Genomic DNA, 23,344 nt, shown 5'->3' with positions numbered 1-23,344 from the left:
CCACAGTGCAGCAAAACACTAATGGAAAGATGCAATGCAATCTTGAGGGTGTGACTAAGACATATGTAAACAACTGTCACAGGACTGGAATGATAAAGTGCCATATTTCCTACGTATCTGGTAGACCTCCCTGAGGTATATTCTGGGTTCTCAACATTATAACGTACATTGCAGAAAAAGATGAAAAGTAGATTAAGTCATATCCAAGAATCCTGAGAAGGAATATTGCTTAGAATAAAATATACAAGTAATAAGATAAATCTAAGAGAAAATACAGAAAGAAATGTGTAGTCTGATGGGGGAAAATATATCTAAAGCACAAAAAGTAGCTCAAACAGAATGTCTCAGAGTGCTTAAAGTGAAAGAGAAATAATAATAGTTCTGATATGACAAAACGGAATGAAAAGCAGAGTAATAATAATAATAATGGTTAACATTTATTGACTGCTTATTCTGTTCCAGACACTAAGCATTTTATATGCATCATTGCACTCAATCTTCCCAAGAATCCCTGTTTCACAGATGAAGAAATTGAATCTTACAAGAGCATAAATAACTTGACAGGTCATACAGCTAATCAGTGGTAGAACCAGAACTCTAATCCAAGACCCTTATACTCCTAACCACTATGCTATCTTATTTTAATAAAAAACTAATTTAAAAGAAGTTTGGAAGGGCAACCTGGATGAAGTTTCCTATGCAATACCTTTAAATCACTTAAAAGAGAAAAAAAAATCCAAAATGTAGATATGCTAAATATTCTGTTAGCAGTTTGAAGCCTGGGAGTCAAAACATGGCCTTATAAGAGGAGGGGTCAGAATGAGAAGTTGGCTTTTTGATGTAAAAAAAAAAAAAAAAAAAAAAAAAAAAAAAAAAAAAAAAAAAAGACTTGAGCACACAATTACAAACAGCTGAGGCTGGGCACAGTGGCTCATGCCTGTAGTCCCAGCACTTTGGGAGACGGAGGAAAGCGGATTGCTTGAGCCCAGGAGTTCGAGACCATGCTGGGCAACATCATGAAACCCCATCTCTACAAAAAACATACAAACAGCCAGGCATGGTAGCATGGGCCTGTGGTCCTAGCTACTCAGGAGGCTGAGGTGGGAGAATGGCTGAACCCAGGAGGTTGAGGCGGCAGTGAACCATGCACACTACTGCACTGCAGCCAGGCTGGCAGAGCAAGACCCTGTCTCATAAATAAATAAAAATAAAAGTAATTTTTTAAAAGCCAATGTATATTCTTCTCCCCTAAAAAAAAAAATCAGATAGAATTGATTTGACTTGAAATGCTACAAAATAGGAAAAATAATTAAATCCAACTACTGCTAATATAGTTAATAGACTGGTATTTAGGGAATATCAAGACATAAATGCAGGAAATATTAAAGCCAGGGGTTATTAGAACTGCTAATATCCCTGAGTTTCTTCATTAGTTCTGGTCCAAAATGGTACCATAAATTAGATTCTGTGTTGATTATAAACAATAACCTGCTAAACCATAATGCTCCTTTGCTTAGAGTGGAATTTGGAATTGTTGACATCATCTCAACTACAGATTTGTTTAGGTTCCTACAAATAGTACTAGCAGAAAATTAGATGAAACAGTTGGGTTTCTTTGCAAGAGAAACAACTGGAAAACTTGGCTTATGACATAAGTAGCCCCAGAGAAGAAGGAGGGTCTATAAAACCCAGTTATAATGGTGTAATCGGAACACAGCTATCAGAATGAATGAATTGCCAAAATTTCCTTAGAGAAGACAAACTTATTGTCCTAAGCAATAATTTTCTACATTAGGGTGTACAAAACCAAGGTCTTTTAGTCTTTGTATCCCTCTACTTAAGACTGGAAGGAGCAGTCAACTGGCCCAGCTGGCATCACTGGTCTTCCTCTTCAGGACCAGTTCCACCTGATTACATCTGATGGGGAAAAAGAAATCCTCAAAAGATGAGTTTGGAAGGGGAAATGGATGCTGTACAGAAAACAACAGCATCTTCGAAATCCCCAGCACTTGGATGGAGGAGCATTTCTGCCTCTTTCCTATGAGAAATTACATCTGCAAAGACACTGAATGTTCTGTTAGTGGACTAAGAGCAATGACATAAGCCACATGATGAATACTATTATTTGACCAGAAGTAGAAGATCAAGGATGGATCCAGTATGGATCCTAGGTGCAATCCTTTAACATAATCCTATGGAGTAACGTATAAAAAGCCAAAATGGACTTCCAGAGGTCAAATAACCAAGACAAGAAAATGGAAAAATTAATCCCCATAATGTAAAAAAATTCCAAGTCATCTCACTTGGAAAGCTAATGAGTTATTATCAAAGGTTTGTCCCTCATTTGTGGGAACAAATTGGTCCATCTTAATTGATTAGAAATAAAACAGACACCTGATGAGATTATCCAGATCCACAGAGTCAGAAAATTTCTGAAAAACAGAGACAGGATATGAATTATTTAAGAGTTCTAAAGAGACTCAGGTTTTTCAAACCTTTTTATGATATCAAGTGACACATCAATTACTGATTTGGGGATAATTTTATTACAAGATCATGATATTGTAAAACATTCTGTAACGCACCCCAGTTGAAAATGATTGCCAAGGGAAATAAATTTATTTGTCTTCTTTAAAGAAAGAAAGTTTGACAATTATTTGAGCCATAACATCATTGTTTAGGAGAGTACCCTGAGGACTGATCATTAAGCTTTAACACTTGGATAAAAACTACCACTGAGGAGCAGACGTGGCTATAGAAGATTTCAGGACTTCTAAATAAATATTCAACATGTTCCTCGTTGGTGAAAATTCTTTAGAGGACTCCTCATAAAAAACAGAGCCTCTTAATGCATCTCAAGAGTCTATCCTAATAGGATATTATACTCATGATTTTTTCTGGAATTAAAATTGTTTCACTTTTTAAAAAATAGAAGAAATTTTGTAAATTTTAAATTTTTTTTAAAAAGAAAACATAAAAAGAGCTGAGAAGATCTCTGAAAAAAAATCGTCCATGTATATTCTTCCCTCCCTAAAAAAAAGCAAATAGAACTGATTTGACTTGAAATGCTACAAAATAGGAAAAATAATTAAATCCAATTACTGCTAACATAGTTAATAGACTGGTATTTAGGAGACAACAATACATAAATTCAGGAAATATTAAAGTCAAGCTTTATTAGAACTTCCACTACCCCTGAGCTTCTTCATTTGTTCTGGTCCAAATGTTTGAGTCATAACACTGCTGTTTAGGAGAGTACCCTAGGGACTGATCATTAAGCCTTAACACTTAGATAAAAACTACCACTGAGGAGCAGAGGTGGCCAAAGAAGATGTTCCTACCCACACTGCAAACTTGAGATGTCCAGGTATCTCGGTTCCAGTATATTCCCCAGTTTCATTGGTGGGAGGCAGACATATACAGGGGAACCAGCACACTATGGCAGTACAAAGACCAGATTCAGTCATCATAAAACAAGGGGAAACCTCTCTTCAGGCTCTAAGAAGACCTGAGATTAGTAGTGAGACCAATATTTCTAAAAGAAAGATAAGGTTTATTTGCCATAAAAATAGGACTGAAGTACCAATGTCCTCCAAGCACTAGACAATAGCAAACAGCCATGGAAGCATCAGCTGAGAAAATGGATCTGAACACACCTCAGAAGTCTTCCAACAAAGACCAGACACCACTTGGCCTTGTGATCTCATACCACCCAACACCACCATCCAACTTCCTCATTCAAATTCTGGACATTCAAATGTAACCAGGCTCTTCCCTAACACTCCCAGGACAGACTTCTTCACCTTGAACATTGATAGCAACTGTCCATCCCAAATTCTTAGCTTGGTGAAAAATACTTCTCATGAACACATCTTTACTTCCTCTCTCATCTCCCAAGATACTATCCTCTCCCCTACCCCACTCCTACCCTTATTGCATCTAAGCTTCTGTCGCACAGAATGACCTATAGAACTACAAGCACTCTATGACATTTCTAGCCTTGGGACCTTGGCACATTTGTTCTCTCTGCCTGGAATGTCCTTTCTACTGTTTGCTCTCCTGTTTTTCTGGCTCTCAGTATCGTTTCAGTATTCAAATTCAAGCCATCTGTCTTTCAGCTTTCAACTTCACGTGTTCCTTAAACATTCCCCACTGTTAAGTTAGGTACTCCCCTGTTAATTTTCCCTAGCCCTCTTGCAATTAAAGCACATATTTACTTGTCTATGTCTCCACAGAGTGGATTTTTATATGAATAAATCCAGGGACCACAAAGGCAGAACCACAAAAAGAAGGCAAATCAATCAATATTTGTTGAATAAATAAAAGATTCCCCCCTTCTATACTCAGCATACTACCAGGCACATAGTGAACTTTCAATACATAATTGCTAAATGGATCGAAATTATTTGTTAGATGGATGAATAGATTGACAGATAACAAGTAAGTGCTACATACCAGAAATCTTGAATTTCAGTATTCTACTTTCTAACCTTCAACACCTATCCTTCTAGCTCCCTCAGACCCTCATTTTCTGGTCCTTGACCAGATGTCCTTGACCTCATACATACTCAATCTGTATCCACCTTTTTAAAGCCATAAACTTTTAACTCATACCTTCATTTTTTAAAAAAATCTAATCCTCCACAAATGTCTGCTGTCACAAATATTCTGCTGTCATTAAGAACACTACATCGGCCAGGCGTGGTGGCTCAAGCCTGTAATCCCAGCACTTTGGGAGGCCAAGACGGGTGGATCACGAGGTCAGGAGATCGAGACCATCCTGGCTAACACAGTGAAACTCCGTCTCTACTAAAAACTACAAAAAAAAACTAGCCGGGGGAGGTGGCGGGTGCCTGTAGTCCCAGCTACTCGGGAGGCTGAGGCAGGAGAATGGCATAAACCCGGGAGGCGGAGCTTGCAGTGAGCCGAGATGGCGCCACTGCACTCCAGTCTGGGCGACAGAGCAAGACTCCATCTCAAAAAAAAAAACACCACATCAGGATAATGTCATACCACCATGCAGACCAAGATGTCTAAAAATTCATGGTCTCCAACTTCAGCTAGAACTTGGTGATGCTGGCCAGTCCCTTTACTTGGAGTCAACTCCCTCATCCATTCCTCCCCACTCTCCACATTATCTTTACTTTCCCAGTTCAATTATCCACCCTCATGCTCCATTGATGGCAGATATCCTTGCCTCCCACTGTATCTGATACAGGTAAGAAGGTGTATTAGTTCGTTATCACACTGCTAATAAAGACACACCTGAGACTGGGTAATTTATAAAGAAAAGAGATTTAAAAGAGACTCACAGTTTTGCATGGCTGGGGAGGCCTTGGGAAACTTACAATCATGGCAGAAGAGGAAGCAAACACATCCTTCTTCACATGTCGGCAGGAGAGAGAAGAATGAGTGCCCAGTGAAGGAGCAGGCCTTTTATTAAACTATCAGATCTCGTGAGAACTAACTCACTTTCATGAGAACAGGATGGGGGAAACCTCCCCCATGATTCAACTATCTACACCTGGTCCCTCCCACAACACATAGGGATTATGGGAACTACAATTTAAGATGAGATTTGGGTAGGGACACAGTCAAAGCATATCAAAAGGCATCAACTCAACTCCCTGCCTTCACACCAACAAACTTTTCTTATCTACATCTGTCTGTACCTCCTTTCCTTCTGTATCAAAAGATGAGGTGTCTGCCCTGCAGCCCACCCATCACTGAAGATGAATCCCTTTCTCTGTGCTTTCAAAATCATCCTCTATCGGCCTTGGCTCTGTGTATTAACCTCTCCCTCTTATTATCTTGAATTTCTCTTTGTTCTGGCTCTTCATTTTTAGCACACTATTATGCTAAATGTTCTCTATTAAACCCCTTTGGCTCCATATCCCCCTCCTAGCTTTGACCTACTTTTTTCCTTCTCTTATCAGCCAAGACATAGCATTATTCTCTACATCTTCATACATCATTCACTCAGCTAATGCCACCATAGCAAGGATCTGACTCTACCAAAAATTTTTTTTAATATTCTGGCATGGTGGCATGCCTGTAGTCCCACCCACTGGAAGGCTGAGGTGGTAGGACCATTTAAACCCAGGAGTTCAAAACTGCAATGATCTAGGACTCTGCCACTGCATTCCAGCCTGGTTGACAGAGTGAGAGCCTATCTCAAAAAATAAACACATAAAATCAACATATAATGAATTAGCAAGAAAGCAGAAGAATTTCCAGGCCAGAGTGAGACCTGATTAAAAATATCAACAAGGGGATTGGTCCATAAATCAGCAGTATCCATCTAAGAGAGAAGGTACCTCAGCCAATGGACTTTAAGAATTCTAATTCCATTGTAAAGAATACACTAAGCTGGTAAAGTGTCACTCCAGTTCTATAATTTCCCTCATTTTGAGTCCTTATGATTTTATTTGGCTTCTCATGTAGATTGCATGAAGTTCTGATAAAAAGAGAATCTCTCATTTCACAATTCAGAACTGGAGGTACAGATTAGTTCCCCTGGTCAGGATGAATTATATACAGTGAAGCTGAAAGTTCATAATTAAATGTTAAGGTCAACACATTATTTTTAATAAAAAAAGAATCATTCATTTTAACAGAAATTTTATGTCAGGATTAAAAAAAGAAACAAAATACTGTTACCATCAAAAATTCCCATGAAGATGTAGAGGTTGCGTCTTTCTCGAATATTAAAAGAGCTTTCTGCATTAAGTAAATTGCTTTGGATAATGTATTCTTCTTTATTTTATTCATTATATTTAATTCTATAAAAACAAACATTTTATCAAAAAGGTGAGATTAAAAACTATCTTTCAAATTTTTTGGAAATACCAGTTATCCCAATTTTAATTACCTGTAAAACAATCAGCACTTCCAGATTGTTTAAACTTTTCCGGACTCTTGGTAGAAATATCTTTGCTAACAGTTGGAGTCTGCAAAACTGAAGAAGATGACTGTCATAACAATTAAGTATGTATCCAGGACAGGAAATATTTTTTAAATACTAAGGAGTAACTATTCATAAAGCTACTGCTTCCTCTATCATGTCATCTTTTTTTCATTAATAGATAAAAATTCATATAAATCTACTATAATGCAGTTTTATCAAATCCTCTTTTATTTGCCACAGTATACCTCAAGACAGAAGAAATTCCAAATTATAAAAATATTTGATTTTCTATCTCATCTTGAATAAAATCATCCTGAGGCTTGATAGAATCCAACCTACTTCTGTTGACTTTACCTTTTCACAAAGTACAGATGGCAAGTCCTGATACCAATACCAATAAGCTGTCAAAACTCTGTTCTCAACGCCCCTTCTAGAAAAACTGTTTCATCCAAGGTCCCTTCAAGAGCTCTGGGTACCACACGAAGACCTCCACTCTCTTCCAGCTGTGACTGAAGAAATCAGAGCCTCTCTCAAGATTTTGAAGTAAAACATGAATTTGCCAGTTGTTCATACTGGTATACAATTGGGACTGACCATCATGGTGGTTCAGTAAAGACAGGAATGTGGATGAGGGGAAAAAAGGATACAGCCATACTAGCCCAGGAAGATGGAAACTGTAGCACTGATTCTTGATTTTCAGGTCTGGTCCTTAAGAGACCTGGTAACCTTTCGGTCCTTGGAGGTATGCCAGGGTAGCTATAGTAACCTTACAGTAAACCCCTTTTACTGAGTTTTAATTATTTGTGCTAATGCACATGAGCCACCATGTGATGGTAATTGATTCATGAAAAGATGTTAACAGACACCATTAAAGAATAGAACACGCCTGCAGTGGCAAAGGGTAAGGAAACATCTGCATGGAGATAGTAATGCAGAGCAGAAAATAGTGCATCATTCTCTCAATACCAACGATATTATAAATGCTAATTAAGCTTTCCTGATTATAATTGTTGGAGATAAGAAGGATGAGACTGCAAAAAAATTCTGAATGCCAGATACAGATGCATCATATTTATGTCATGGTCATCAACAGGCAACCATTATTGAATAAGAATGCTAATGTAGGGAACATTAGTCTGGCAACAGCATACTAAAGAAAAACAAGGTAGGGGAACAAAGTGATCAGCTGTGCTAGGATGGCAATTCAATAAAGCCAAAAAAATAAAATCAAGGAAACCCAGAGATATTGCAAGGAAATAATAACTAATTCCATTTACATTTGAACTTAAGTCTTGCATCAATATCTTTAAGTGGTCTATGATCAAAACTCATTTGGTCTTCAAAGACTTATGGATGACAATTAGAGGAAGAGGTATTTAGTAACTCCATGAGTTAAAAAAAAAAAAAACTCTAATCCTCCACTAAAGGAAATAATACAGTTACTACGTGAGAATCATGGGCTAGTTTCTTAAAACCCAACACAAAAATTCTATTTACATTTTGAAACATATTTCTGAACCAAATATTTTCAGCCCAGAACATGTTCAAGGTTATTATGCTAAGTAATTCATTTATGTATTAGAAAAAACTTTATCAAATTTTCAACTTATACATGATGCCACAGAGATACTTTAATTATTACTTGCTTCCCTCTACACCCAGCAGGTCATAGGAGAAGTAGTTTTTGAAACTATGTTAATGTTTAAAATAAAATGTAAAAAGATGAAGAGTATAAAAAAATAAAAGTATGGGGAAAAAAGGAAATTTTATATAAACAGAATGCAGGCAGGGCATAGTGGCTCACACCTGTAATACCAGCACTTTGGGAAGCCAAGGCAGACAGATCATTTGAGGTCGGGAGTTCCGAGACCAGCCTGGTCAACATGGCAAAACCCCATCTCTACTTTAAAAAAAATACAAAAATTAGCCAGGTGTGGTGGCACACGCCTGTAGTCCCAGCTACTTGAGAGGCTGAAGCAGGAGAATTACTTAAACCTTGGAGGCAGAGGTCACAGTGAGCTGAAATCACATCACTGCACTCCAGCCTGGGTGACAGAGTGAGACTGTCTCAAAAAAATAAAATAAAATAAAAAATAAAAATAAAAAACACCACAGAATGCAAATACAAAAAAAGCAGTCACAAGTCCATATCAAATTGACAAAAAATCTAAAAATCAAATTAATTCAAGTAAATTTGGACATAGTTCTCTGATGTATGATATTTTCTAGAGACAAAATGAACTGCAAATAAATCCTTAATTTACTTAGTAGGTTTTTAATAGCAGTATTGGTTTAATAATTTTGAAAGTACTCTGTTAATTTGCCAGGATAAAACAAATGAGTAATTACATTGATGTTGTTAGGAACCAGAATGCTCAATATGGGAGAAGGAAAATACAAAAATGGAGAAGGTGAGGAGAAACCTTTTAGTGTTAGAATTGGAGATACCAAAAAGAACTTGTGGTCAGGCGCAGTGGCTCACAACTATAATCCCAGCACTTTGGGAGTCCTAGGCAGGCAGATCACTTGAGGTCAGGAGTTTGAAATCAGCCTGGCCAACATGGTGAAACCCCATCTCCACTAAAAGTACAAAAATTAGCGGGACATGTTGGCATATGCCTGTAGACCCAGCTACTTGGGAAGCTAAGGCAGGAGAATTGCTTGAACCCAGGAGGCCAAGGTTGCAGAGAGCTGAGATCACATCACTGCACTCCAGCCTGGGCAACAGAGTGAGACTCCATCTCAAAAAAAAAAAAAAAAAAGAACTTGTGATTTAAATATATATACACATATATATATACACACACACACACACACACATATATGTATATGTGTGTGTGTGTGTGTGTGTATTTCTTAGCTCTAGCTACTAAAAGGAGCCATTGACATCCCAATAGCAATGAGCACTCTTAGCTTACAGATCTTGGTTTCTAAATACCATTTCCTACCAAAAGGTACCAAATATCATTGGAAAAATAGCTTATTCCAGATCTGGGGGTAGAGAAAGCAAAAGATAAGTCTAGAATATTTTGTTGTAGAGAAAGCAAAAAAAAATCTCAAAGAATAATGGGGACTATATTAGTGTGTTTTCATGCTGCTGATAGAGACATACCTGAGACTGGGTAATTTATACAGGAAAAAGGATTTAATGGACTTACAGTTCCATGTGGCTAGTGAAGCCTCACAATCATGGCAGAAGGCAAAGAGGAGCAAGTCACATCTCACATGGATGGCAGCAGGCAGAGAGAGAACTTGTGGAGGGGAACTCCTCTTTATAAAACCATCAGATCTTGTGAGACTTATTCGCTATCATGAGAACAGCACAGGAAAGACTTGCCCCCATTATTCAATTACCTCCAACCAGGTCCCTCCCACAACATGTGGGAATTCAAGATGAGATTCAGGTGGGGACACAGCCAAACCATATCAGGGACATATCAAAGGAACACAGGATCCAGTATGAAGGGCCTCCCTCCCACTGGCAAAATTTATGACTTTAAGCATCACAAAGAACAATGATGGCAAGTGACTTTAAAAGATTAGTAAAAAAGGAATCTGATCCATAGTGTTACTCAAAAAATTAAAAGAGGCAAAGTGGGGACAGCTCTTGTTTACAAAAGAATGTTACCAAATAAATCTAGAAGGAATAATTCAATTAGAAAATCATCACGTACAAACACTGTAACAATTAATTCAGGAAGGTTCACCAATGGAGAGTAAGATCATTGGGTGAAAGTCTGTTGGGGAACAAGATATTCATTCCTACATCACCAACAGCACCAATTAGTTTTTCACTACAAAGGGGAGAGGGACATTTACAATGCAGAGATCTGGCAGATATCAGCTTAATAAAACGATAGCACTTTGCCTCACCAATGATAAAACAAATGGCCAATGTGTGCAATCTAATGTGATACAATGGGATATAAACAGCATCACCTGCATGGTCATGAGGAAACTACTAGGAAAGATCAGATTGTGGAACATGTCTTCAAAAATATCAACGTTATGAAAGAAAAAAAAGAAGTTGGAGGAGTTATTCTAGATTAAGGAAGAATACAACAACCAAATGCAATAAGTGATTTTTGATTACTTCCTAGATCATTTTAAATAAAACCCATTTTCCCCAAAAAGGATATTTGGGAACAATTATGGCAATCTGAAAATTAGATGCATAATAGAGCATGTTCTCAGACATATGTGAGAGCTAAAAAATAAAGTTTATCTCATGGAGGTAGAGAGTCGAATGACAGTTACCAGAGGCTGGGAAGGGATTGGGGGTGGCGGGATAATGAGAGATTGCTTAATGAGTACAAACATATTGTTAAATAGAAGAAAAAAGTTCTAGTGTTCAATAGGACAATAGGGTGGCTATAGTTAACAATAATTTATCTTACATTTCAAAATAGCTAGAAGATTTGAGATGTTCTCAAACAAATAACTGATAAATGTTTGAGATGATAAATATTCTAATTACCCTGGGTTGAGTTTTGTACATTGTATGCACATGCTAAATTCTGCATGTATCCCATAAATATGTACAATTACTATATGCCAATTAAAAATGTAAAACTATAAAACATTTAGAAGAAAATGTAAGAAAATCTTCATGATCTGGGGTTAGGTAAGGAGTTCTTAGACAAGACACCAAAATCATATTACATAAAAGTAAACAAATGATCAATTGGATGCTGAAAAATAATTGACTGTATAATCAATAATATTTTGTATCAGTGTTACCTTTCTTCAGAGTGATAATGGTATTATGGTTATTTGAGAGAATGCCCTCATCATTAAGTGATAAATACTAAAGTTTTCAGGGCTAAAATACATCATAATGTCTGCGACTTCTCAGCATATGGATATGTGCATGTATATGTATATATCTCTACACATACATAATATATTGATATCATAGGTATATACATCTATAGATGTATATACGTAGATATACAAATATATGTATTTATATGTGCATGTAAAGAGAAAGACAATAAATGTGGCAAAATGTCGTGATCGGTAGATTTAGGTGAAGGTTATGTGGATGGTCACTACACTATTCTTTCAACTTACTGAAGGCTCAAAAATTGTTAAACAAAAAGTTGGAGGGAACAGTTTACCACAGTTAATTTGGTTTTATCCATATGGATATCCAATTATCCAATGAATATGAGGTATTCTATTACTTTGAAATAAACCTTGAATTACATTAGAGCAAGATCCCCTACAGTCACCTGATTTTTTTCCTTCAGGAATGTGTTAGCTATTTATGTCTTCTACCTACATTTTGTAAAAAGATTGTAAAGATCTACCAAAAAAAAAAAATCCTACTGGAATTTTTATTGAAACTGCATTGAGTCTATAGATCTATTTGAAGAAAACTGAAATCAGAATAATCTTTCTGATTATTTGGTCTTCTTATCAATAAACACAATCTACCTTCATTTATATTCTTTAACATTTTTCAGTAAAGTCTTAAAATTTTTTGCATACTTGTAGCTCTTTGGTTAGATTGGATCCCTTGGTACCTTACAGTTTTTATTGATTAAAAAAGTTGTCTTTTTATTATATTTGCTAACTGTTTGTTGCTGTCCTATAGAAATTACATATTATATATTACATGTTATATATTATATATTATTATTTTTGTTCATACTGATAGTTTCTTTTGCATTTTCTAGGTAGACAATCACCATAATCTGGAAATAACAGTTTTGTTTCTTCTTTTCTAATCCTTATATCTTTATTTTTCTTATCTTCTTGCATTGGCTAGAATTCAGTATAAATATTTTTTCATCTTCCTACACTAATCAGCAGTGTGTCTACATTGCCCACTCTTAAATTAACCAGGATTTGAATAAATCTATGTAGCTCTACATACAATATGATTTGAATGCTTTACACATCCCTTCCAGGAACTCATCCCTGACTTTCTTATTTGATATAGATATTTCTGTGTGCCCGTAATACTTTGAGCCCACCCCTATTACAAAATGTATCAATCTCAACTGATATAGTTGGCTTACTTATCTAGAAGCTCAAAAGTAGAGACTGTCTTATTTGTACCTAGCCTAATATGATGCCTGGATTTTAGTAGGTACTCAATAAATATTTGCTTGGTTGAATCAACAAAACTTAATTTACTATAACACAAACAAACATAATTAATTAAACTTTTTAAGATCTTCTTAAAAACTAACTGATTTAATATGCAAAGTGTAAAGCAATAAGGAAAGATTTAATCATGTTTTTATTGATATTAATTAGGAAAGTAGAAAAAAATGAAATTTATCTGAAAATGTCAGTCGACAAGAAAACAGTTTTCAAATTAAATTGATTCTATACTGGAGTCTGACTTAAAATTGATTCAGAATAGTTACTTGCTTTAATAACTACTACCTTGCAATTTGTCCAGAAGCACAACAGCTATTCGATGCTGAGCTTGAATTAGTTCAAGATGCAAATCCATCATGAAACTATTTGAGGCAAGTGGTTTGTAAGTATCTCCATCTATATGGTGGGTACGCTTTGGTCCAACAGAGTTGAAATAAAAAGAAATATGGTTATCAAAACACACAAAAACAGCTGTATACTATTATCACTCAAGTTATCATCATCTTATTTTTAACCATTACATCCTGCTCACTTCTTAGCCCTTTGCAGTTAGCTTAAACACTAATAAATATGCCCTTAGAATTCATCAGTGTCCTCTTCATTAACAAATTCAAAGACTCCTCACTCTCCTAGATCTCTTCTGGGAAGAGGGAAATATATTTCTGGCCTATGAGAGGTAAGCCACTACAAGTCATGCTTTAATTACCTACTTTCAAGGCCAGTCCTCTTCCCAGTTAAGTAAAACTTCAATCTAATTTAAGACTTTTCTATTCTTACCTTGGCATAGCAGTGGTCAATTACTGATGATCCATTTGGCAAAGAGGTTAACATGCAATTCAAATTTATTCCACCGATTGCTTTGTCAAGAAGTTTATAAGCAAAAAGTAACTGTTCCACAGGATTTTTCTAAAATTATTTTATAAACAAAAAAGAAAAATAAAACTTAAGGGAAAATCAAATGCAACATTTCCAATTTTTGACAATAATTCAAAACCATATAACAGAAATTTAAATAGTCTATCTAACATTAACAATCTTATGTTTCTAAGTAAATGTATTTATCTGTGACTAAATATGGAGTGCTATCAATATGGGTGAAAATAATAAATAAATTTCACCATTTTTCCAGATACAAATTAAGCCTTTCACAAACATGTATTAATACATAGAACTTCCACTTATGGTTTGCAAAATTCTGATTGTACCAAATACAGGTAAATTTTTAAAACAGAGTTCACTTAGTTTGTCACTTTCACATATCTAATTTGAAAAGCATTTTTAAAAACAATTGCAGAGGGCGGAGCAAGATGGCCGAATAGGAACAGCTCCAGTCTCCAACTCCCAGTGCCAGCGACACAGAAGACCGGTGATTTCTGCATTTTCAACTGAGGTACTGGGTTCATCTCACTGGGGAGTGCCGGACGATCAGTGCTGGTCAGCTGCTGCAGCCCGACCAGCGAGAGCTGAAGCAGGGCGAGGCATCGCCTCACCTGGGAAGCGCAAGGGGGAAGGGAATCCCTTTTCCTAGCCAGGGGAACTGAGACACACAACACCTGGAAAATCGGGTAACTCCCACCCCAATATTGCGCTTTAAGCAAACAGGCACACCAGGAGATCATATCCCACACCTGGCCGGGAGGGTCCCACGCCCACGGAGCCTCCCTCATTGCTAGCACAGCAGTCTGTGATCTACCGGCAAGGCAGCAGCGAGGCTGGGGGAGGGGCGCCCGCCATTGCTGAGGCTTAAGTAGGTAAACAAAGCTGCTGGGAAGCTCCAACTGGGTGGAGCTCACAACAGCTCAAGGAAACCTGCCTGTCTCTGTAGACTCCACCTCTGGGGACAGGGCACAGCTACACAACAACAACAACAACAACAAAAAAGCAGCAGAAACCTCTGCAGACGCAAACGACTCTGTCTGACAGCTTTGAAGAGAGCAGTGGATCTCCCAACACGGAGGTTGAGATCTGAGAAGGGACAGACTGCCCGCTCAAGTGGGTCCCTGACCCCTGAGTAGCCTAACTGGGAGACATCCCCCACTAGGGGCAGTCTGACACCGCACACCTCACAGGGTGGAGTACACCCCTGAGAGGAAGCTTCCAAAGCAAGAATCAGACAGGTACACTCGCTGTTCAGAAATATTCTATCTTCTGCAGCCTCTGCTGCTGATACCCAGGCAAACAGGGTCTGGAGTGGACCTCAAGCAATCTCCAACAGACCTACAGCTGAGGGTCCTGACTGTTAGAAGGAAAACTATCAAACAGGAAGGACACCTACACCAAAACCCCATCAGTACATCACCATCATCAAAGACCAGAGGCAGATAAAACCACAAAGATGGGGAAAAGGCAGGGCAGAAAAGCTGGAAATTCAAAAAATAAGAGCACATCTCCCCCGGCAAAGGAGCGCAGCTCATCGCCAGCAACGGATCAAAGCTGGACGGAGAATGACTTTGACGAGATGAGAGAAGAAGGCTTCAGTCCATCAGATTTCTCAGAGCTAAAGGAGGAACTACGTACCCAGCGCAAAGAAACTAAAAATCTTGAAAAAAAAGTGGAAGAATTGACGGCTAGAGTAATTAATGCAGAGAAGGTCATAAACGAAATGAAAGAGATGAAAACCATGACACGAGAAATACGTGACAAATGCACAAGCTTCAGTAACCGACTCGATCAACTGGAAGAAAGAGTATCAGCGATTGAGGATCAAATGAATGAAATGAAGCGAGAAGAGAAACCAAAAGAAAAAAGAAGAAAAAGAAATGAACAAAGCCTGCAAGAAGTATGGGATTATGTAAAAAGACCAAATCTACGTCTGATTGGGGTGCCTGAAAGTGAGGGGGAAAATGGAACCAAGTTGGAAAACACTCTTCAGGATATCATCCAGGAGAACTTCCCCAACCTAGTAGGGCAGGCCAACATTCAAATCCAGGAAATACAGAGAACGCCACAAAGATACTCCTCGAGAAGAGCAACTCCAAGACACATAATTGCCAGATTCACCAAAGTTGAAATGAAGGAAAAAATCTTAAGGGCAGCCAGAGAGAAAGGTCGGGTTACCCACAAAGGGAAGCCCATCAGACTCACAGCAGATCTCTCGGCAGAAACTCTCCAAGCCAGAAGAGAGTGGGGGCCAATATTCAACATTCTTAAAGAAAAGAATTTTAAACCCAGAATTTCATATCCAGCCAAACTAAGTTTCATAAGTGAAGGAGAAATAAAATCCTTTACAGATAAGCAAATGCTTAGAGATTTTGTCACCACTAGGCCTGCCTTACAAGAGACCCTGAAGGAAGCACTCAACATGGAAAGGAACAACCGGTACCAGCCATTGCAAAAACATGCCAAAATGTAAAGACCATCGAGGCTAGGAAGAAACTGCATCAACTAACGAGCAAAATAACCAGTTAATATCATAATGGCAGGATCAAGTTCACACATAACAATATTAACCTTAAATGTAAATGGACTAAATGCTCCAATTAAGAGACACAGACTGGCAAACTGGATAAAGAGTCAAGACCCATCAGTCTGCTGTATTCAGGAGACCCATCTCACACGCAGAGACATACATAGGCTCAAAATAAAGGGATGGAGGAAGATTTACCAAGCAAATGGAGAACAAAAAAAAGCAGGGGTTGCAATACTAGTCTCTGATAAAACAGACTTTAAACCATCAAAGATCAAAAGAGACAAAGAAGGCCATTACATAATGGTAAAGGGATCAATTCAACAGGAAGAGCTAACTATCCTAAATATATATGCACCCAATACAGGAGCACCCAGATTCATAAAGCAAGTCCTTAGAGACTTACAAAGAGACTTAGACTCCCATACAATAATAATGGGAGACTTCAACACTCCACTGTCAACATTAGACAGATCAACAAGACAGAAAGTTAACAAGGATATCCAGGGATTGAACTCATCTCTGCAGCAAGCAGACCTAATAGACATCTATAGAACTCTCCACCCCAAATCAACAGAATATACATTCTTCTCAGCACCACATCGTACTTACTCCAAAATTGACCATATAATTGGAAGTAAAGCACTCCTCAGCAAATGTACAAGAACAGAAATTATAACAAACTGTCTCTCAGACCACAGTGCAATCAAACTAGAACTCAGGACTAAGAAACTCAATCAAAACCGCTCAACTACATGGAAACTGAACAACCTGCTCCTGAATGACTACTGGGTACATAACGAAATGAAGGCAGAAATAAAGATGTTCTTTGAAACCAATGAGAACAAAGATACAACATACCAGAATCTCTGGGACACATTTAAAGCAGTGTGTAGAGGGAAATTTATAGCACTAAATGCCCACAAGAGAAAGCAGGAAAGATCAAAAATTGACACTCTAACATCGCAATTAAAAGAACTAGAGAAGCAAGAGCAAACACATTCCAAAGCTAGCAGAAGGCAAGAAATAACTAAGATCAGAGCAGAACTGAAGGAGATAGAGACACAAAAAACCCTCCAAAAAATCAATGAATCCAGGAGTTGGTTTTTTGAAAAGATCAACAAAATTGACAGACCACTAGCAAGACTAATAAAGAAGAAAAGAGAGAAGAATCAAATCGACGCAATTAAAAATGATAAAGGGGATATCACCACCGACCCCACAGAAATACAAACTACCATCAGAGAATACTATAAACACCTCTACGCAAATAAACTGGAAAACCTAGAAGAAATGGATAATTTCCTGGACACTTACACTCTTCCAAGACTAAACCAGGAAGAAGTTGAATCCCTGAATAGACCAATAGTAGGCTCTGAAATTGAGGCAATAATTAATAGCCTACCAACCAAAAAAAGTCCAGGACCAGATGGATTCACAGCTGAATTCTACCAGAGGTATAAGGAGGAGTTGGTACCATTCCTTCTGAAACTATTCCAATCAATAGAAAAAGAGGGAAGCCTCCCTAACTCATTTTATGAGGCCAACATCATCCTGACACCAAAGCCTGGCAGAGACACAACAAAAAAAGAGAATTTTAGACCAATATCCCTGATGAACATCGATGCAAAAATCCTCAATAAAATACTGGCAAACCAGATTCAACAACACATCAAAAAGCTTATCCACCATGATCAAGTGGGCTTCATCCCTGGGATGCAAGGCTGGTTCAACATTCGCAAATCAATAAACATAATCCAGCATATAAACAGAACCAAAGACAAGGACCACATGATTATCTCAATAGATGCAGAAAAGGCTTTTGACAAAATTCAACAGCCCTTCATGCTAAAAACGCTCAATAAATTCGGTATTGATGGAACGTACCTCAAAATAATAAGAGCTATTTATGACAAACCCACAGCCAATATCATACTGAATGGGCAAAAACTGGAAAAATTCCCTTTGAAAACTGGCACAAGACAGGGATGCCCTCTCTCACCACTCCTATTCAACACAGTGTTGGAAGTTCTGGCTAGGGCAATTAGGCAAGAGAAAGAAATCAGGGGTATTCAGTTAGGAAAAGAAGAAGTCAAATTGTCCCTGTTTGCAGATGACATGATTGTATATTTAGAAAACCCCATTGTCTCAGCCCAAAATCTCCTTAAGCTGATAAGCAACTTCAGCAAAGTCTCAGGATACAAAATTAATGTGCAAAAATCACAAGCATTCTTATACACCAATAACAGACAAACACAGAGCCAAATCATGAATGAACTTCCATTCACAATTGCTTCAAAGAGAATAAAATACCTAGGAATCCAACTTACAAGGGATGTAAAGGACCTCTTCAAGGAGAACTACAAACCACTGCTCAGTGAAATCAAAGAGGACACAAACAAATGGAAGAACATACCATGCTCATGGATAGGAAGAATCAATATCGTGAAAATGGCCATACTGCCCAAGGTAATTTATAGATTCAATGCCATCCCCATCAAGCTACCAATGACTTTCTTCACAGAATTGGAAAAAACTGCTTTAAAGTTCATATGGAACCAAAAAAGAGCCCGCATCTCCAAGACAATCCTAAGTCAAAAGAACAAAGCTGGAGGCATCACGCTACCTGACTTCAAACTATACTACAAGGCTACAGTAACCAAAACAGCATGGTACTGGTACCAAAACAGAGATATAGACCAATGGAACAGAACAGAGTCCTCAGAAATAATACCACACATCTACAGCCATCTGATCTTTGACAAACCTGAGAAAAACAAGAAATGGGGAAAGGATTCCCTATTTAATAAATGGTGCTGGGAAAATTGGCTAGCCATAAGTAGAAAGCTGAAACTGGATCCTTTCCTTACTCCTTATACGAAAATTAATTCAAGATGGATTAGAGACTTAAATGTTAGACCTAATACTATAAAAATCCTAGAGGAAAACCTAGGTAGTACCATTCAGGACATAGGCATGGGCAAAGACTTCATGTCTAAAACACCAAAAGCAACGGCAGCAAAAGCTAAAATTGACAAATGGGATCTAATTAAACTAAAGAGCTTCTGCACAGCAAAAGAAACTACCATCAGAGTGAACAGGCAACCTACAGAATGGGAGAAAATTTTTGCAATCTACTCATCTGACAAAGGGCTAATATCCAGAACCTACAAAGAACTCAAACAAATTTACAAGAAAAAAACAAACAACCCCATCAAAAAGTGGGCAAAGGATATGAACAGACATTTCTCAAAAGAAGACATTCATACAGCCAACAGACATATGAAAAAATGCTCCTCATCACTGGCCATCAGAGAAATGCAAATCAAAACCACAATGAGATACCATCTCACACCAGTTAGAATGGCGATCATTAAAAAGTCAGGAAACAACAGGTGCTGGAGAGGATGTGGAGAAATAGGAACACTTTTACACTGTTGGTGGGACTGTAAACTAGTTCAACCATTATGGAAAACAGTATGGCGATTCCTCAAGGATCTAGAACTAGATGTACCATATGACCCAGCCATCCCATTACTGGGAATATACCCAAAGGATTATAAATTATGCTGCTATAAAGACACATGCACACGTATGTTTATTGCAGCACTATTCACAATAGCAAAGACTTGGAATCAACCCAAATGTCCATCAGTGACAGATTGGATTAAGAAAATGTGGCACATATACACCATGGAATACTATGCAGCCATAAAAAAGGATGAGTTTGCGTCCTTTGTAGGGACATGGATGCAGCTGGAAACCATCATTCTTAGCAAACTATCACAAGAACAGAAAACCAAACACCGCATGTTCTCACTCATAGGTGGGAACTGAACAATGAGATCACTTGGACTCAGGAAGGGGAACATCACACACCGGGGCCTATCATGGGGAGGGGGGAGGGGGGAGGGATTGCATTGGGAGTTATACCTGATGTAAATGACGAGTTGATGGGTGCAGCAGACCAACATGGCACAAGTATACATATGTAACAAACCTGCACGTTATGCACATGTACCCTACAACTTAAAGTATAATAATAATAAATAAATTTAAAAAAAAAAAAAAAAAAAAAAACAATTTCAGAATCTCAGACTAGAAATTTAGAGTCCATCAACCCAAGTCTATATTAGTCTACATAATGATTTTCAAAAACTAAATGCTTTTTAATGTAATCATTCTCACAGAGAGGCAAATATAGAGAATAATATAAAAAGCAACCAGTTTTGTCCAAACTTTCAAATTTTCCATATTTTTCCAGATTTTTTAAGGAAATAAAGCATACAGATATATGCATGTAATTTAAATCCCCTATATAACTGTCCACAGTGCCACTCCTCTGAGAGGTAGCCACTGTCCTTGAATTTGGTTTTACTATTTTTGCATGTTTTTAAACTTTTACTACATGTATATGTATCCTTAACCATATGCAATATCACTTTGCATATTTTTAATTCTTTCTTATAAAATTCTGTAGGCTCCTTTTAAAACTCAACCATATGTTGTTGAAACTTATTCCTGCTGGTATATGTAACTCAATGGGTCAGTCAGGGATTGGTTATGAACGCAAAACTACTCTACATATTTCAAGCAAAAGAAGACTTAATACACAGAATTAGAGGTGTTCATCACCATTGCAAGGCATGGAAGAGCCAAGATCAAGAAAGGTGCCAGTGACAATTTTGCTTCATGTGATTCTCAAGAGTTTGCTCAGAAGCCTCTGTGAACCTAGGACTCTAGAAGGTAGCTGACAACAACCTCAAGCACCTATTACACTGAAGCAGGTGAATTCCAAGAGTTTGCTCAGCATGCCTGGTAAACTCATATCATCCATCTGACACTGTGGATTAAGAACTATCTCTTCTCTTCTGCATTACAGATTCATGCAAATGCCCCTCATTGGAAGACTAATTTAAAACTGTACAGAAATGAGACACTGGAAATATAGTTCCAGGTTCCCCCCCTATAATGCGAAGGTAATTATAGAAGGGAATTGCAATGATGCCAAGTTTACTTTAGTACAAGCCTACTCCAGTTCATTCATCCTCATAGCTACAGTGAAATGGTATTACTTGGAGGAATATATCACAATTTATCCACTCTTCTGCCAATGGACATTTAGATTACTATTTCTAAGGCCAGGAGCAGTGGCTCACGCCTGTAACCCCAGCACTTGGGGAGGCCAAGGCAGGCGGATCACCTGAAGTCAGGAGTTCAAGACCAGCCTGGTCAACACTCTGAAACCATGTCTCTACCAAAAAATACAAAAATTAGTCGGACATGATGGTGAGGACCTGTAGTGCCAGCTACTTGGGAGACTGAGGCATGCGAATCACTTCAACCCGGGAGGTAGGTGGAGGCTGCAGTGAGCCCTGATCATGCCACTGCACTCCAGCCTGGGTGACAGTGAGACCCTGTTTCAAAAAACAACAACAAAAAAGATTACTATTACTAAATATGCTGCAATGTATTGTACTTGTCTGTGAATAAGCACAAAGTTGATAGTTTCTTTTTTATTTTATTTATTTTTTTTTTTGAGATGTAGTTACACTCTTGTTGCCCAGACTGGAGTGCAATGGCATGATCTCAGCTCACTGCAACCTCCACCTTCCAGGTTCAAGCAATTCTCCTGCCTCAGCCTCCCAAGTAGCTGGAATAACAGGCATGCGCCACCACGCCCAGCTAATTTTGTATTTTTAGTAGACACGGGGCTTCTCCATGTAAGTCAGGCTTGTCTCGAACTCCTGACCTCAGGTGATCCACCCGCGTCGGCCTCCAAAAGTGCTGGGATTACAGGCGTGAGCCACCATGCCCAGCCCAAAGTTGATACTTTCTTTACAGTTCTTACACCTTTTCTCTGCTTTCTTTTTTTACTTATCTGTCTAAGACTTCCAGGACATGCTGAACAGAAGAATGACAGATCTCTTTATGTGGTTACACCACTATTAAAGGGCTGCTTTTAATCTTTTACCATAGGTATAGCATTTACTCAAGGTCTTTGGATGACACCCTTTATTAGATACAGAGGTTCTTGTATATTCCTAACTACTAAGAGTTATTTTTTTAAGGATGGTTGTTTTTAAAGAAGATGGTTGTTGAATATTATCAAATGCTTTTTTTGCGTCTCTTTGTCTAAGTGAAGCAGTCACATGTTTTCCTTTCATCAGCTAATGCAATGTATTGCACTATATATTTCCAGTGTTAAATCATCCTGGCATTCCTAGAATATAAACAATTTTACACGATACATACATACACACACACACACACACGCAAACACACACACACTCATTCAAGAATTGCAGGCTCAGGAAGGTTCTTAAGTAACCCAAGTAGTGTAAATTCAAATTAAAAACCTACTTGAGGGCAGGTCCCAAGATTATAAATCATTAGGAGGAGGAATTTTCTCCTATCCACTCCTCTTCTCACTACCCAAGTTGAGGTATCTCCTTATATACATAGGCAGAGGCAGGATTTTTTGGTTTTGGGGAGGGTTTTTTGTCTTGTCTTGTTTTGTTATGCAACAGGGTCTCACTCCAGCCTAGAATAGAGTGCAGTGGCACGATCTTGGCTCACTGCAGCCTTGATTTCCCAGACTCAGGTGATCCTCCCACCTCAGCCTCCCAAGTAGCTGGGACTACAGGCACATGCCATCACACCTAGCTAATTTTTATATTTTTTTTGCAGAGTCATGGTTTCACCACATTGCCCCCGCTGGTCTCAATCTTCTGGGCTCAAGCGATCCACCCACCTTGGCCTCCCCAAAGGGCTAGGATAAAAGGAGTGAGCCACCACCCCCAGGCCAGAGATTTTTTCCTAGTCTACCTTTTCCTAGGATATAATCTTTTGTAGGTTCTAACTTTATGTACAAGTCTCCTTTCTAACTCCCATCTTTCATGTGCCCAAGCCTCATC

The 23,344-nt window shown here is 38.1% G+C and overlaps 1 protein-coding gene across 1 annotated transcript in view; it reads right to left on the bottom strand.

Annotated features, from left to right (window-relative positions):
* Positions 1-23,344, bottom strand: part of CFAP54 (cilia and flagella associated protein 54) — a 380,538-nt gene that overhangs the window by 295,589 nt on the left and 61,605 nt on the right. Inside the window, exons 16-19 of the mRNA XM_025402762.1 lie at positions 13,799-13,927; positions 13,307-13,433; positions 6,872-6,958; positions 6,661-6,782 (exon numbers count right to left, since the gene is read on the bottom strand). Coding sequence (XP_025258547.1) covers positions 6,661-6,782; positions 6,872-6,958; positions 13,307-13,433; positions 13,799-13,927 — 465 coding nt within the window. The remainder of the gene's footprint in view (positions 1-6,660; positions 6,783-6,871; positions 6,959-13,306; positions 13,434-13,798; positions 13,928-23,344) is intronic.

This window comes from Theropithecus gelada, chromosome 11 (assembly GCF_003255815.1).
Source record: "Theropithecus gelada isolate Dixy chromosome 11, Tgel_1.0, whole genome shotgun sequence".
Lineage (NCBI taxonomy): Eukaryota > Metazoa > Chordata > Mammalia > Primates > Cercopithecidae > Theropithecus > Theropithecus gelada.
This window is presented reverse-complemented; position numbering and strand designations above follow the sequence as displayed.